Consider the following 18477-nt stretch of genomic DNA (forward strand, 5'->3'; position numbering starts at 1 on the left):
TCTACAAACAATCTGACACACTTTAGTTGTAACTGCCTAAGGCCAGTCTGGGTGTGTAGGTGTGTTAATTTACTCAGGGAGATGTGTGTGTGTGTGTGTGAATGCACTTGGGGATGAAGTAGAGTTTCATGCTTCTAGAAGAAAGCCAAAGACTAAGCTAGAGAAGAAGGTTTTCCAGATCCCAGGGTGAAGCCAGGCTGTTGTGAATCCAAGGCAGGACAAAGGCCAGTGACTGTGCATGGGAACTGCCGGGCTTTTTATTTGATGGAATGCCACTGTTTTGGTGTCATTCGTGGATCTGACACCTCAGTGACAGTTTTCCTCTTTCTCTTTCTTTTTTTTTTCCTTTTTTTTTGAGACAGAGTTCACTCTGTTGCCCAGGCTGGAGTGCAGTGGCTTGATCTTGGCTCACTACAGCCTCCGCCTCCCAGGTTCAAGCAATTTTCCTGCCTCAGCCTCCCAAGTAGCTGGGATTACAGGCGCGCACCACCACACCTGGCTAATTTTTTTGTATTTTTAGTAGAGACAGGGTTTCACCAAGTTGGCCAGGCTGGTCTCGAACTCCTGACCTCAGGTGATCCACCCGCCTTGGCCTCCCAAAGTGCTGGGATTACAGGCATGAGCCAGTGCACCTGGCCTTCAGTGACAGTTTTCTTCGCATAGTCAGTCATCTTTGCATGATACAAATTAAATGGTAGATTATGTAATAAATAACACATAGGCTGTGAAAGTTTTTAGCAAAGGGAGGCCCTGAAAGACTAAAATAGGGAAAATCCTGGAAAATTTTCTGGAGGATGGGATGTTGCAGCTGGACTTTGATAAGAGCACAATTTAGACAGAGAAGCAGGAAGGGAATTTCAGGCAGGGGAACAGTCTGAGGAAAGGTGTAGAAGTAAGAATGGGCATCTTTAGGAAGCTGCAGAGAAAATGGCTTAATTCCTTAAATTAAATAAGTACAAGGAAGTAAATTTTGAAAAGTAGGTTGGAACCAGATAATGCAAGACCTTAAATGTCAGACAGAGGATTTTGGACTTGATGTTATAGGCAGTAAAGAGTCATAGTATACTCTGAAAAAGTTATGTTCTATGAAGATTATTTCACTAGCCTTCAATATGGATCAAAGAGGGGAAAGTTGAAGGCATGAAGAGATAAGACTGGAGCTGTAATAATAAATATGGTGATTGACTTCATGTAAGGGATAAAGAGAAAGAATAATAGCTAGCATGTATGCAGCTTTTATAGTGTGTCAGTATATTTAATTCTGACAAAAATAGCAGGAAGTGAATATCATTATTCTGTCTACATTGGGATACTTCTCCATTTTATAGATGAAGAAACTGATACACAGAAAGGTTAACTAAGTAATCCAGGGTAACACAGCTAATAAGTGGTGCAGCCAAGATTTGCACCCAGGCAGTCTGGCTTCAGAGTCTGGATATTAAAACAGTACATAAGGTTCAGCCTTGAGTGACTGGGGACAGATAATGATGAGGAGTGCCTGGTTGAGAACTGATGATTAGCTTAGTGTTGAAGACATTGAGTTTAAACTGACAGCAAGATTCTTTTTTTCTTTTTAACTTTCATTTTACATTCAGGGGTACATGTGCAGGTCTGCTATATAGGTAAACTCATGTCACAAGAGTTTGATGTACAGCTTATTTCATCACCCAGGTACTAAGCCTAGTACCCAATAGTCATTTTTTATGCTCCTCTTCCTCCCCTCCCCTCACCCCCCGCCCTCTGGTAGGCACCAGTGTCTGTTGTTTGTCTCTTTGTGTCCATTTGTTCTCATCATTTGGCTCCCACTTATAAGTGAGAACATGCAGTATTTGGTTTTCTATTCCTGTGTTAGTTTAAGGATAATAACCTCTGGCTCCATCCATGTTCCTGCAAAGGACATGATCTTGTTCTTTTTATGGCTGCATAGTATTCTATGATGTATATGTACCACATTTTCTTTATCCATTCTTCTATTGATGGGCATTTAGGTTGATTCCATGACAAAAGGATTCTATGTAGAAATACAGAAATGGTTCTCAGGTACTATATATCTGTTAGTCATTAAAGTAGAGCAATGAAAGCTGTAAGAACAATGATGTACAGAAATAAGAAAAATACCAAGGAATGGTCAGAGTTAAAGAAAGAAGAGGAGAACAGGTAGAACAGAAATTAGGAAAGAATGGTTGGCTAAAGAGAAGAACCACCTTAGCATAGTGTCTCACAAGTAAAGCAGGATTTTACAAAAGCAAAAAAATGGCCAAGAAAATTCAAGGAGTTAAGACCTGAAAACAGTCCATTGGACTTTGAGCTGGTTATTAGTAGAATTAGTTCTATGGAGCGTACTACTACTATCTAACTATTATCTATGGAAGATCTATAATGCACCAAGCACTTCAAATGTAAATATCTGAGTGATTCCTTTAGAATAATATTATAAAATATCATGATACAGAGGAAGAAATGGAAGCTCAAAGAGACACCTGCTCATCAAGGAGATGAGCAACTCATCTAAATTCACTCATTGATAGAGCTGAGATTTAAACTGAAGTTACCCAACTCCAAAAGCATCCTCCCCCTATATCAAGACAAAAATTCCATAAAACACAAACAAACCAATGTCCTTGTAGAAATGGATATGAGAAGTTGATTAAAAGTAATAATTTGTGTGCATACTTCACCATCCTAATTTTTTCCTTTGTTATTTTCTTTTAAAAAAAAATTTCTTTTCTTTCCTTTGTTTTGTTCTCTACAAACCCTTGTGTCTAGGGCTGATTTTCAACAGATCACGGTGAGGGAGCTGCCCTGTTACATAAGAAGCCCTGACCCAGAAGCAGATCATCCACTAATGGTTTAGAACGGGGTTTCCCATGAACATGCATTGTGTGACGGGCACTGTCCTAGTTTTTGTTTTGGATCCCAAGTGTCTTTATAAGTGGATTTGTGTCTGGATCTGTTGACCGTAACTGCACATATCTTTAGACGGGGAAAATGTTATGTGTTAAGCTTCCTCTGCTTCTCCCCAGCAAAGCATTCCTGCATTTGACTGCTATTATACTTAGGGGAGCATGGAGGGGGCTGTCCAGGCAGAATGATCTGGAGCCTTGGAGACTGGCTGGTCTTGGTCTCAGTGGCACAGCTGCATGGTCCCTTTCATCACTTCAGCTGATGACTCATCTCTCAGCCATCTCCCAGCATCCACACAGAAAAGTCATGGATTAAAGAAAACTAACAAGAAAAAAAAAAAGTTGTCTGTGTGACATGGCCTTAGCCTTGCTGTGATTGCTCTGGCGATCCCCAAAATTTTCCTCCAAAGCAGGACCTTGGGATCGAGTTTACAGTTGCTGTTTACCGTTCTGTGTTTGAGGCTACCCAGGACATAGCCCACCTAAAGCTTCACAAAGGATATTTAAGAAGCGGACCAGAGCAGAATTAGAATTGCCCTTCCAAAAGAGCAATGATAAAACAGCTTCAGAGTGTTCCTAACTGTGGTGAAAGTTGTTCTGTGAAACTTTCCTATCTTTACAAGTCTACATTTTTGCTCAGTGTACCAGAGAGATTATTCTGTTTTTATTAAATTAAACTTCATTCAACAGTGCTGTGTACCAGAGAGATTATAATTTGTGAAGAGAAAACCAAATTCATTGCATAGTTAAAGGGAAGAGCATAAAAGGCCCCTGTGGCTGCCAAGAATGTGAAAAGAAACAGCTAATAATGTTGTGATTTCCCAAAATACTTTTTCCACTGATCATGTAAGGATTCATCAACAATTTCATTTTAGGGGAAAGGCTGATGGCGCTCTTAAATTTATGAGCAAAGCTTTGTGCTAGGAAAGATGAAATCAGCAAGCTAAGAGACTCAGCAGGAGGAAGTAGGGATTTCAAGAAGGAAGATTTAGGGAAAAATCCCTCCAGTGAATCAGGACACATCTTAGTGTAAATCGAGAGTTGGCTCTGATCCTTCAGCTTGGTGCTTCCTGCTAAACTTTTGGAATTTATAATTAACACCTCACCCCACCTGCACTCCTCCACAGCAATGTGTGCATCTCTGAGGCATGACAGAGTAAAATCCTCATCCTTTTCAATGGTGTGATCACTCCAAATAACATGAAGTCCTTCCTGCAGGACTGGGCATTTTTGGAAGTGTGCATGCCTGTGCCTTCATGGGCAACGACTGAGGTTCCAAATCCTCTGTTTTACTCTCCAAGTGGAGGCTGCAGACCAGGCACCGAGGGTGGCCCCAACTAATCAATTGTGGGGGGCCGGTGACATTGTCACAGCCAGGGCCCACCACCTCTGCTACCTTCTTAGTTCTTTCTGGAGGCCTCATTATAGAACCTCAGGAGTCCACCAGCATATCCTGTCTCCAAATCCAACCCTGCATATTTAGAAGTTTTCTACATGGAAATGCTATTTTATCATTAGATTAAATATGTAAATTTTTCTAATGGACTCTCCAAAATAAATACAAATATGCTCCTTTTGTAAGAAAATCCCATTATTCTGCACTACCAAAGTATCCTTCACTTTAAAAAGCATTTCCCACATCTCACCATCTCAGCATTGACCAGCACATTCCTACCTATGCTTCAGCTTTGTTTAGAAATGTTGGCCCCTTATTTGTCCTGTCATTAGGTTAGTCCCCTCTGTCGTGTGCCCTCACAGCACCACCCATGTCCTTTCTCACACGCATGGCCCTGTGATAGTGATATTCTCTCTCTCTGGCAGGTACGTGGGGTAAAGAACATTATGTCACGTACCACTCCATCCTTAACAACCAGCACAATGTCTGGCAACTATTGGGCTCTCAATAAATATTTAAAGAATATTGTTGAATGAACAACTTCAATTTCCCTTCAATTAATGATTATCTTTAAGACTTTTAAATTATACTCAACTTTACCAAAAATTGATATATCCACAAATTTTACGGGAACATAAAACTGTGCAGTGATAGTCATACCTGTTATTTGCAAAGTACTATGCAGTTTGCAGAATCCTATTTTATCAATTATTTTATTTGATCTTCATAAGCACATTGTAAGGTAAGTAGGCACTGAACTATTTAAGAAAGTGAACGTTAGACATTACCCAGCTTCTCACCACTGTAAATGGTGAACAAATACTTACTTCTAAGGCCTATACTACTCCATGTCACCACAGTGCCTAACAGTGTGGTAGTAAGCCCGCCAACCAGGGTGTTTTCTCATGTATTCCAAGAAGCCTGATTATACCCTTGTAATCTAACTCATTTGCAATTGAGTCAATGTTCTCTCTTTCCTTCCAATCAGTTTCACCAAACCACTGGCTCAAAGAGCCTGACTCAGAGGCCTAGCGACCGGAATTCCACTCTGCTAAACGTGCATTTCCCATCTGCCCCACCCCAAACATATCTTACCAATGTGAGTGTCTTTTTTTCTGACCTGACACCAAAGCATGCATCATGACAGCACACAAAGGGCCCTTGACACACTTTTCATTGTGAATTCACGCCAGTTCTCCATCACGAAGTGAGCTGAGGAACCATCTACCATTAGGAGATCCCATAGGGATGTCAGCAAAAATAGACCTCTTTTTTTTAGTCTTTTTTTATTTTCCATTTTATTTCATTTCTATATTTTTCATTTCAATAGCTTTAGGGGTACAGGTGGTTTTTGGTTACATGGATGCATTGTATAGTGATGAAGTCTAGGCTTTTAATGCACCTGTCACCTGAATAGTGTACATTGTACCAATGTTTATTATATCACTCTGTTTGCCTTTGCATACCCATAGCTGCTTAGCTCCCACTTATAAGTGAGAACATGTGGTATTTGTTTTTTGTTGTTGTTGTTCCTGAGTTACTTCACTTAGGATAGTGGCCTCCAGTTCCATCACTGTTGCTGCAAAAGACCTCCTTTCATTCTTTTTTAATGGCTGAGTACTATTTCATGGTGTGTGTGTGTGTGTGTGTGTGTGTACACCACGTTTTCTTTAACCACTCATAGATTGATGGGTACATAGGTTTTTTTCCATATCTTTGCAATTGTGAATTGTGCTGTAATAAACATACAAGTGGAGGTGTCTTTTTAATATAATGACTTCTTTTCCTTTGGGTAAATACCTAGCAATGGGATTGCTGGAAGTAGTGGTAGATCTACTTTTGGTTCTTTGAAAAATCTCCATACTGTTTTCCATAGAGATTGTACTAATATACATTCCTATCAACAGTAAATAACTGTTCCCTTTCCCACATCTGCACCAACATATGTTGGTTCTTGGCAAAAAGGGACCTCTTTTATGACTGCATGATCATCAGAATTCCTTGGCAGTTGAATTTCTATTGATTGATGTTGGTGTTGCCTTTGCCAGCCTTGTCACATGTCCCTGCCATGTTACGATGTGCTGACATAGGTGTTAACTGAAATACAATGTCTCATTGTTCCATGTTGGTTCCATTTCAATGAACAAGCATATGAGGGCTAGGAGAGAAGTGACCAAACCTCTGCAGGCTCTGTTATTTGATAGCCGAGCACCCAGCAGGGGAAATGCTGAGGACTGTCATGGTCTTTGGGTACTTGAGTCATCATATTCACCTGAAGACATTGCCTTGTTTGTAAATTGCTGCTTTATGCAAGGCTGGCTTGGTTAGGATTGATTGACTCCCACCCATTTCTGTTTCTACTGTAAATTCCCCATATAGTCTCCCTCACTTTCCATGATGGTCTTTGTAGCTTGTAGTTTTTATATCACCTAAATATTGTAGAATTCTGTTGTAGCACAGGATCTACAATAGAGTCCGTCTCATTGCTGCTGTTCCATATCATTTTACACAGCATTACCTGAATACACTGTGTTTGCAAAGTAGCTTACATTGCCTTTTACATTGAGACATGGGTTGGTCTATAATTTGCTAGTAATTTCAAGTATAGATTAAACTAGATAAAACAGTTTTCAATAATCATTAGCATATTGATTACATTTAATGTCTTACACATATTTATAATGAGAACTCAGAGAATTAAATGAAACCTGCTCTCTCTTAGGGTTCCATTCTTGCATTCATTAATAAAGAATAATTAGGCCAGGCATGGTGGCACATGCCTGTAATCCTTGCACTCTGGGAGGCCCAGGCACATGGATCACCTGAGGTCAGGAGTTTGAGAACAGCCGTCTCTACTAAAAATACAAAAATTAGCCAAGCAAGGTGGCGGGTGCCTGTAATCCCACTTACTTGGGAGGCTGAGGCAGAGAATCCTTGAACCTGGGAAGCGGAGGTTTCAGTGAGCCGAGATTGCACCATTGCACTCCAGCCTGGACAACAAGAGTGAAACTCTGTCTCAGAAAAAAAAAAAAAGAATAAATAAATAAAATTACTTGGCCCCTAGAATGACTGGATACAGAGCTCTGAGTTTGAAGAGGACCAATTGTTTTAGTCAATTTTGTGCTGCTATAACAGAATACCTGACCCTGGGTAGAAATTTATTGGCTCACAATTCTGGAGGCCCGGAAGTCCAGGATCAAGGGGCAGCATCTGACCAAGGACTTCTTGCTGCATCATCTTATGGGGAAAGATGGAAGGGTAAAGAGAGAGTAAGATGGAAAGAGAGCAAGAGGGGGTGAAGCTATTTCAGTCACAATGAACCCACTCCTTTGATAATGGCATTGATCCATTCATGACCTAAACACCTCAACACCACGTGGGAGCCCTACCTTCCAATACCATCACAAATGTTGACTAAATTTTAACTTAGGTTTTGGAGGTGATGAACATTCAAACCATAATACCAACTTATACTACTGGTACTACTTTTTAAAGACTTATTACTTCTCATAGACAGTAAAAAAATAAATCAGCAGTTGTCACTTTAAACTTCTTCCCTTCCTTCCCCCCGATTCTGGGGAAATAAAAATTAATGTTTGTAGTCATGTAATATGTATATTATTAGGGGTAAAAAATTTGCTCTCTCTGAAAATGAACCTCACATTTCTCTTGTTTTTACAGTAATAAAAGACTAGTGGCCTTAGTGCCCATGCCCAGTGACCCTCCATTCAATACCCGAAGAGCCTACACCAGTGAGGATGAAGCCTGGAAGTCATACTTGGAGAATCCCCTGACAGCAGCCACCAAGGCCATGATGAGCATTAATGGTGATGAGGACAGTGCTGCTGCCCTCGGCCTGCTCTATGACTACTACAAGGTAGGTCCCCAGCCTCCACTTTTCTCTTCTTCCTGCTCCAGGACAACCCTTTGCTGGTGGGAAGAAGGAACAGATTGTTTGTCCCAGGCCAGGGAACTAATAGCATTTCCAAAGTCAATATAGAATTCAGCCTCTTCCTGTTCTCCTTGCTCCCTGCTTCCCCATCTACAAAGCTCAACTTTATCACCCACCCAGAGGAAGTGCTCATTTTGGGATAATATTTTTTGTGTTCCTTGTTCACACGCATAAATATTATTTGCATATTATTCTTACCATATTATAAATACTTCCTTGTTGCTATGTTTACTTTAGGATTATTATTTTTGCTGAATGAAGTATATTACATTGTGTGGCTTTATTAGTCCATTTTCACACTGCTGATAAAGACATACTGGAGACTGAGAAGAAAAAGAGGTTTAATTGGACTTACAGTTCCACATGGCTGGGGAGGCCTCAGAATCATGGCGGGAAGCAAAAGGCACTCCTTACATGGCAGTGGAAACAGAAAATGAAGAAGATGCAAAAGTGGAAACCCCTGATAAAACCATCAGATCTTGTGAGACTTATTCGCTATCACGAGAACAGTATGGGGGAAACTGCTCCCACAATTCAAATTATCTGCCACAGTGTCCCTCCCACAACACATGGGAATTATGGGAGTACAATTCAAGATGAGATTTGGGTGAGGACACAGAGCCAAACCATATCAGTGGCTGTACCATAATTTAGTTATTGCTCAGTGGTTGAACATTTAGGTTGCCTCTAGATTTTTCTATTTATTAGAAACATTCAGGGTTTCTAGATTTTTCAGTTTTATAAGGAACATTCCAGTGAACACTTTCGTGGAAGACTTTTGCAGGAATTTCAACACCTAATTTTGTTACAACCCTAACTTTCTCCATTTGTTTTGATGAATAGTAAATTTTTATTTTGAAAAAGTCTTAAGGCAAAATAAATGTAATGCACTTATATTTCAAAAATATAATTGCCATATACTACCTATAAAATAGGAGTATTTCAGGAAATCAAACAAAAAACAATGATTTTTCTCAAGCATAAAGAACTATGCCTGGTATGACCTGCTCCTTTTGAATTATTGAAGTATAAAAAGTTGACAAGTATTTACTGAATGAGATTTATTGCCTGCCTTGATTGTAAACACCTTTGGCTGATGCTGGGAATTGGCACAAATGTGAGGATGGCTGTGTTTATTTTGCTGGTTGGGCACAATGAACTCTTATTAACTCTTATTTTAGAATAAGAACTGAATCCCACCTCCCCTTCTCCCTCCATCATGGAAAAACCAGAGAGTTCAGCAAAATCATGCAGGAAAGATAATTTCCCTTTTAGTAACCTTTGGTCTCGCTTCCTGTTTCCTTTCTGCTTCCTACTTCCTGTTAACTTCCAGCAGCCTCCACTTTGCAAGCTATTGTCTCCTGTCTCTCCCCTAGAACAGTTCTCATGCTTTCAAAAAGTCTCCCACCACCACCTCTGGCATTGCCACCACACCTATTCTTCTGCCAGAGTTTTCTAAAATTACACATTCCTTTCCCAACTTCTTTCCCATTAAAACACTCAGGAGGGATTCCTTCTTGGGGAGATGATTGAAAACAAAGCGAGGCTTTATCTAAGATGAAGAGCAAGGTATGAGTGGCAGGTGCAAGTGACTGACAGGTAGGACCATCCAGGGTATTTTAAATAAGGATATTGCTAACTCAAATAAATGCATCCTTTATAGTTAAGAAGTGCTAGAGAAATATATGAAGGGCTTTCTATTGGTCTAGGCTTTCTCCAGTCTAGGCTGACTTTCCCACTTATCAAGAGAGCCAGCATTGGCAGATCGTGACCACCCTCTTATGAAGGCATAAAACTCCCAGCAGGACTCCTGACATAGCAAGAAGGACCTTAACTTTGGGGGACTTGGGCTCCAGATGAAAGGATGCTTTAAGGCCTAAACTACATTGCATGTAACTAAGGCTATTTTCTCTACAGTGAAGGGGAATTCCTGAAAAAAAAAAAAAAAAAAAAGTCTGAAAACCAAAATGATTTCATGGTAGGCTTTTTATTCTTCTTCTTTTCTGGCTGTGGTTGTTTTATAGTTTTCATTCTTTCTGATTCAGGATCTCATTTGAGAAATGCAAGGATAAATTCTAAATGTTTCAAATTGAAAATTTTCAAAATGTATTGAGGATAGTTGGGAAGCACAGAACTCATCAAATTAGGCTGCTTCGTGTACTGGGCCACTTCTTGAGGGCTTAACTGTTTTTGGTCTCATCGTTAGAAAGAAATTGAAAAGTGATTTTCTTCTATGATGAAAAAATAGTCAAAACTTGACAGTTGTATTGATCTTCAAAATCTATAAATATATCTTTAAAGTGACCCTGATTTGATTATTCAGATCATTACAACTTCTCTTTGTAACATTTTTTTTTTTTTTTTTTTTTGAGATGGAGTCTTGCTCTGTCACCAGGCTGGAGTGCAGTGGCACGATCTTGGCTCACTGCAACCTCCACCTCCCGGGTTCAAGTCATTCTCCTGCCTCAGCCTCCCAAGTAGCTGGGATTACAGGCACACTCCACCATGACCAGCTAATTTTTGTATTTTTAGTAGAGATGGGGTTTCGCCATATTGGCCAGGATGGTCTCGATCTCTTGACCTCGTGATCTGCCCTCCTCAACCTCCCAAAGTGCTGGGATTATAGGCGTGAGCCACCATGCCCAGCCTGTTTGAAACTTTTATAATGTTAAATTAATATGTCAGTTAATAGTTTTCATAAGGCTTTGAAGAAATATATTGATTACATTTAGGAGAAATATGTTGTTCCTATTCTTTAAAATATAGATTTTATTCTGTTATTGTGAAATGGATATAATTTCATATATCTGTATTTGATGACAATTCTTTTTTTGTGTTAGTGAGAAAGAGAAGCATATCCTGAAACAAACATAATTAGTAATTTTTTTTTTTTTTTAGACAGAGTCTCGCTCTGTTGCCCAGGCTGGAGTGCAGTGGCATGATCTCAGCTCACTGTAACCTCTGTCTCCCGAGTTCAAACAATTTTCCTGCCTCAGCCTCCCAGGTAGCTGGGAATAAGACATGCATCACCGCAACCGGCTAATTTTTGTATATGTATTTTTAGTAGAGACGGGATTTTGCACATGTTGGCAAGGCTGCTCTTGAACTCCTGGCTTTGAGTGATCCACCGGCCTTGACCTTCCAAAGTGCTGGGATTAGGCGTGAGTCACCACGTCCAGTCCATAATTAGTAATTTATGAAGGCAATATATTTTATTTCCCACAGATGCAGAGGATAATTAAGTATTAGTAAATATGGGTGATTAAGTACTAGTAAATATGGTACCTAGATTACTTGTCCTCTTATGCTAGCATTTAAAGGAAAGTTGAAATATTGCTTTCTGTAACTATTCTGAGATACCAGGTAGGGAGTTTACATAAAACTCAAGTTGCAGCCAAGTCTAGAACTCCTTCTGTTGAATTAATATTTCCAAGACTGTGTGGACTACTAGAGTTACATAGCTTCTTTTATTTCACATGAGCTTTGCTATACTTTTGCTTGAAACATTTTAGTGTTTCTGGAAAGAATTGGTCTTATTTTCAAACACTGTATGTTCAAATGATCATTTTGAAGCCCTTTTCAGTTGCCTGGGTGTTCACAGCTTATATATGTTGGTGTTAAAGTTATAACAAAGTTAAATGTCCCTTGAGGATAGACCTTTTTCTGTAGTCAAGTGAAATGTTAATGAAACACAGCAGTCTGTTTTTTTGGTTTAAATGCGTGTAAACTCTGGGAAGTTAAGTTATTGTAAAAATTGCTGCCATGTTATCATTCACATTTTATAGACTTTGTATGCCTCTTCAGAGGATGAATTGATTCTATTTTTGTCAAAGAAACCATTTTTCCTCACTCCTGAAGTTGGAGTATATCACACCTGTGGGGACAGTCATGGACTCTGTCCACAGGGAGGAGTTCATGAGCTACACGCAGGCACTCCAGAAATGGTGGTCCCTGTCCTGTGAACGTGGCAAAGGCATACCTTTGCATAATACTTCATAAATTTCAAGGTCTTTTCACCTACAGTTGATAACTGTCACCACAGATCATTGCAGTGAAGTCCATCAGGTTTTACATTTTATAGTTCATGCAACTCAGTGGGATTTACCCAAGATCACAGGACAATCCTGTATGTTTCCTAATAGCCATTGTTTTACAATGTCCACCATTTACAAAATGCCCTTTTTTCAATCCATTTAAAAATTTTAAAAGTATGCATTTGGAGCTTAATAAGTTGCTTACTCATAAAGTGGTGTTTATTTTTAAAACCCAAATATATAGAATCAGTCATAATTTAGAGACTAAAATTCTAGCCCAGTTCTCTATCAAGTTTAAACTACTTACCAGTAATAGCTCCATAGTTGTGCGACCTTTCCATGAATTCCAGGCATGACAGAAAAATGTGACAGATTCAATTAGCCAGATATTTAAAAAATGTTTTGACTTACTTTATGTAACTTTATTTTCCTCTTGAAAGAGCTGGTTTATCATCATCTGGTTCCAGCTGTAGTGAAAAATAGGCTTCCCTGGTCAGTTGGTTTCTATCTGTTCTATTGACCAGTACTGCTGGAAACCAATTTGTTGGTTGATTTGTTTGTCCATCTATCCATCTATCCATCTATCCATCCATCCATCCATCCATCCATCCATCCATCCATCCACCCACCCACCCACCCACACACCCACCCAAAAAATATTCACTAAGTAGCTATGACCTCCCAGTAATGGGGGTAAATATTGGATATCTAATGGCAGATGATATTCAGTTCACCACCTCAGAGAGATCACCGACAATCACAGTCCAGGACAAACACATTGCTATAAACCTATAACCATGGTTTATGGAGGTCAATGGTCAAAAAGGGACATGTTCCAAGAGCAGTGGGTTGACTGACAACCTCCCAGATAATTCACCAGCTTTCCAGAGGAAGCAATGCCTACTCTGCCACAGAGTAGAGGATGATCTGTCACATGCACAGACCAGGACAGAAAGAGAGAGAGACAGAGAGTTGGTGAGGGGAGTTCATAACAAGGGTAAGATGCCTAAGATGATTCCTGGATTAATCAAGGCAGAGAGTACAGAATAAAGGCTCTGAGGAGAACAATAATTAAGAGTTGAGTTTGATGTGCCTGCAGGATGTCCAGGTAGGGACATCTAGGACTCAAGGGAAGAGACCAAGTTCAGAGTTCTCAGTTTATCTAAAGATGGTTTGTAAAGCCAAAGTTTCAAAAAAGAGCATGGTTCAAAGAAGAGCAAACCCGCAGGTTAATAACCACCTTTATGGTATTGTGCCTAGCACCTTAAACCGAGCACAGCTGTCAGCACAGAGCTCACATCAGGGGCTCTTGGCAACAACAGCATTCACTTCCATGAACCTTTGGGAGTCGCTAACATGTTTCAGTGTTTGGAATCCCTATTCTTCTATTTCTTTGGTCCTGCCCTTTCCAGGCCATTTTCGTTGATCAATTGATTCTTTCAATAAGTATTTAGTGAGGGCCTACTACATTCCAGGCATTGAGGACATAACCATGTACAAGGTAGGCATAGAGACTGCCATATCATGGACACAGAAAATTAGATGGGACTCAAAGTATGGGCACAAGTTAGCCTGGAGAAGGCATGGGTGGTAGTGTGGGGGTAGGAGGGGTGGGGCATGTTCTAGGCAGAGAGGACTTTGTGTCATGGCTCTTTTATGAGAAGGAGCATATGCATGGTCGTAGATATAGTTGGCCCAAGTGTGAGAAGCAAAAACAGGGGCTGCCTACATTGAGATGGGAGACGTATTTGAGACTACCTACCTGAGAGTAATGGGAAGCACTGATGGGCTTTAAGTATAATAGCAACACGACAAGATCAGACTGCATTTTAAGCAGACCACTCTGAGTCTTCCTAATGGATCCAGAAATAATTCACAGTTATGAAATGAAGGAGAGGAGAGACCAGTTAGCTGATTCAGCAGCCCAAGCAAGGGACCCTGGAGGCTGAGCCTGGAGGCTGGTGTCCAGGGGCAGGGGATGGGTTTCAGAGGCACAGGGGACTTTGTGCCACCTGGTTGGAAGAGGAGAGGGCGAGGGATGCCTGACAGTCCAGAAAAATGTGATGGTGCCATAGCACACAACAAAAGAAGTAAATCATCTGTCCGTGCTTCAGAGGCCTTTCCTCGTCTGGCCTTTGCTCATCTCTGAGGCCACATCTCCCCCAACTCATTCCTCATGCGGGACATGCCTTCCTTGTTCTGTCCTGCCCTCTAACCTTTTTATAAGCAGCCCTGGTGGCTAGAAAGCCTTCTCCATCCACCTGACAAATTCCTACCCATGGCTCAGCCCCTCTGGGGAGCTCTGTCCTCTAGGCTTCCAGAGAACCCTGTCAGTAGCACAGTTTTATCTCGTATCATGGGGTATTAAATTTTTAAAACACTATAGGAATAACTATATTTTAGGAAAGAAACTAAGTGCTCTCTAATGGGGTGGGCGAGTCATAAACTCAGGGTATAGTGGCAGGCAGAGCTGGGGAGGCAGGTCTCCTTTTTTCTATATATGTATAGTTTTCCAGTTTATTAAGTTTTTAATCTCAATGCCAGTGGAATTTCTTTCTCCTTTTTTCCCTCTTTTATTATTTATTTATTTATTTTTAATTATTATACTTTAAGTTCTGGGATACATATGCAGGTCTTTTCTTTAAAAAAAAATTATCATTTCAACTTTTGTTTTAGATTTGGGGATATGTGTGCAGGCTTGTTACATGGATATTTTGTGTGACACTGAGGTTTGGGATACGACTGTGCCCAGCACCCAGGTAGTGGGCATAGGACCCAAAAGATAGTTTTTCAGCCCTTGCCCTGCATCCATGCCTTAGTAGTCCCGTGTCTGTTGTTCCCATCTTTATGTCAATGTGAACCCAATGTTTAGCTCCCATTTATAAGTCAGAACACGTGGTATTTGGTTTTCTGTTCCTGCATTTATTTGCTTAGGATTATGGCCTCCAGCTCCACCCATCTTGCTGCAAAGGACATGATTTCATTCTATTTTTACGGCTGTGGGGTCTCCTTAAATACTTACTTCTTCCTTAATGCCTTTAAAAAAATTGTCATAAAAGATATATAACATAATATTTACCATTTTAACCATTATTAAGTGTCCAATTCTGTGGCATTAAGTACATTCACACTGTTGTGCAAACATTGCCACCGTCTATTTCCAGAGCCTTTTCATTTTCCCAAACAGAAAACTCTGTACTCTTTAAACAATAATTCCTTTCTTATCCTCCTACCTGCTGCTTCTCTCTGTTTTACCTTCTGTCTGTGAATTTGAGTCTTCTGGAGTACCTCATATAAGTGGAATCATACAATATTTGTCCTTTTGTATCTGGCTTAGTTTTTTAGCATAGTGTCTTCAGGGTCCCTCCATTTTATAGCATGCACCTTAATTTCATTCTCTGTTAAGGCAGCATAGTATTCCGTTGTATGGCCATGTCCCATTTTGTTTTTCCATTCATCTGCTGTTGGACATTTGGGTGGTTTCCTCCTTCTGGCTACTGTGAATAGTGCTGCAATGAACACAGGTGTGTTGAGTATTGAAATTGTATGTTTATCTGTCATCTCCAATAGATGATGAGAACTATCATTTATCTCATTTCTATCCAGTGTTTAGCAATGCCTGGTATAGTATACACTCTGAAAGTTAACATGAATGATTTATAATTGATTTATTTTATTTTTTATTAACAAATATAAAGTACCAGACACTCCAAGTGCTTAGAAAATTAAATTAACTCATTTAATTTTACTAAAAACCTGTGAGATAAGGGACTATTGTTATGCCCATTTTTCAGATGAGGAAAGTGGGACAGAGTTTACTGAGTGGTAGAGATGAGATTTGAACCCAGGCAAGCAGCCTCTAGGTCTGGACTCCTGGCCACTCTGCTCTGTCCCCACACTAAGCCAGGTATCTGGGCTTGTGTACATAGTCAGGTAAGTGGAAATCACAGGAATTGCTAGAGGACTCCAGTAGAGGGATGATTTTCATGAATGTTCTTTCATCTCAAGAAAGCAAAGGCTGCTTTTTGGGTGCAAAGGAGTTTGGCTAGAAGGAAGATCTGGAGATAGAGCAAAAAAGAAAGAAAGAAAAATACACAAACAAAAAATTCAATCAACCAACCCAATTCAAGCCTACTTATTCATGTGTTTGAAAACAATGGCAGAGTAAAGTATCTAGGAGGCAGTAGACGGATTAGATGATGGTCAGAGACAGAGCTGGTGGGATGGCCCTTCTTTCAATGAGCACTTTTTCAGTATTTTTCAGGTAATATGTTGGCATTGGGAGTTTTTTTTTTTTTTTTTTTTTTTTTTTTTGAGACTGAGTCTCGCTCTGTCGCCCAGGCTAGAGTGCAGTGGCGCGATCTCGGCTCACTGCAAGCTCCGCCTCCCAGGTTCACGCCATTCTCTGGCCTCAGCCTCCTGAGTAGCTGGGACTACAGGTGCCTGCCACCACGCCCAGCTAATTTTTTGTATTTTTAGTAGAGACGGGGTTTCACTGTGTTAGCCGGGATGGTCTCTACCTCCTGACCTCGTGATCCGCCCGCCTTGGCCTCCCAAAGGGCATTAGGAGTTTTAAGACAATAATGAAACAAAGTTGTGGAAGCAAGTCCACAAGCTGTGTAGGAAGGTGGACAAAGGGGGGCCCAGGTATACTGGATGCTTCCCCCAGCTACTGGCTCAGTATGGCCCCCCCACCCCGCCGTGCCTAAGCACTCCCAACCACGTCAGCACTTAAAGTTCTCATCAGAGGGGAGGGTAGCTCCCTGTTCTTTATGGTGACACTTGTTGTAACTCTATTATGTTTTTGTCTGATCAAAGGCACCCAAGTCTAGATTCACCTCTGCTCACATTGCTCCTCTCCCCTCTTACACTCCCAAGGTGGGGAGCGCATGAGAGGTGCTCGGGTCCAGGGAGAGTCACCTAGGCCAGCAGTGAGCAGCTGAATCATGTCTGTTGTGGCCATATGTTTATCACCAACCCTTTGTCTCTGGCTCCATAATCATTGTCACTCAGGCTACTAGCCTTTATCATCTCCTGGTGATAGCAACTTTTCCACCATTTCCTGGAGAACATCCCATTTTGGTTTCTTTGCTTATGCCGGTGTCCAGCTCTGAACATGGTCATGGTTGCATCTGTGTATGTCTGATTGATGGTTGGTGATGTTTCCAGGTTCCTCGAGACAAGAGGCTGCTGTCTGTAAGCAAAGCAAGTGACAGCCAAGAAGACCAGGAGAAAAGGTAAAGGAATTTGCCTGGCCCCCAGAATAACTCTATGTTTTCTAAAAAACAATGTTATTAAACTGTATGTTTTGTTCTTGAGAGGAGATGGGGTCAAGAAGCTTAGCATCATCTATCTGTCTTTTGAGTCTGGACCAATGCTAGATCTCTCAATGAGGAGAGCAAATTGCATGTTTGGTTGTGCATCCAAAGGGTCTCTCCACCCTCTTCAGATACCCCTCTTCAGATTCCAAGGAGGCTTAAAATCCTGAGTCAGAGGTGAGATGCTGGTAAGATAGCCCATTGCTGGGATTAACTTTTCTGATCAATCCTATGGCATTATAACTGCAATTAGGCCCCTCAGGAAGTGAGACACTTGAAGGATTGCTTTTGATGATCAGGGAAGGGGAAAGAAAGGAGGTTGGGCTCTTTCTCAGCCAAGGGAGGCATAGGTGGAGGCGACTGTAAGGGCTATCGCTGTCAGGGTGAAGGGGAAGGACAGCTGCAGGAGATCACTATGGAACACCCCTTGTCTGCCCTCCTCAATCAAGAACCAGCTGAAAAGCAAGGCACAGTCAGATAAATTAAGATTCAAAAGGGGCAAAAAAATCAAAAGCAGCTTTATTTCTGATGAAGCCAATTGGAGAATGTGACTTGGAATCTGTAGCTTGTAACATTTCAGTCCTGAATTAGGTAAGTGTACCCATTCAGTCCCAGGCATGACTTTGTACCGTTTATGGCACAGCAGGGGTGACTGGAGGGTGAGTCCCCTCTCTTTAGCCAGTATGATCCAGAAAAAGAGACAGGACCAGAAGGGACCGAATCACCCTGCTCAGCTACTTCTTTCAAACTCATCCACTTCTTTTTTTTTTTTTTTTTTTTTTTTTTTTTTTTTTTTTTTTTTTTTTGAGACGGAGTCTCGCTCTGTCACCAGGCTGGAGTGTAGTGGCACCATCTTGGCTCACTGTAATCTCCG

At 40.8% G+C, this 18477-nt stretch overlaps 1 protein-coding gene across 2 annotated transcripts in view; it reads left to right on the forward strand.

Annotated features, from left to right (window-relative positions):
* GRHL2 (grainyhead like transcription factor 2) overlaps positions 1–18477 on the forward strand; it is a 184497-nt gene that overhangs the window by 43860 nt on the left and 122160 nt on the right. For both annotated transcript variants that reach the window (XM_055116805.3, XM_008975192.6), the window contains exons 2-3: positions 7981–8176; positions 17455–17522. In XM_055116805.3, the coding sequence (XP_054972780.1) occupies positions 7981–8176; positions 17455–17522 (264 nt within the window). The remainder of the gene's footprint in view (positions 1–7980; positions 8177–17454; positions 17523–18477) is intronic.

This window comes from Pan paniscus, chromosome 7 (assembly GCF_029289425.2).
Source record: "Pan paniscus chromosome 7, NHGRI_mPanPan1-v2.0_pri, whole genome shotgun sequence".
NCBI lineage: Eukaryota > Metazoa > Chordata > Mammalia > Primates > Hominidae > Pan > Pan paniscus.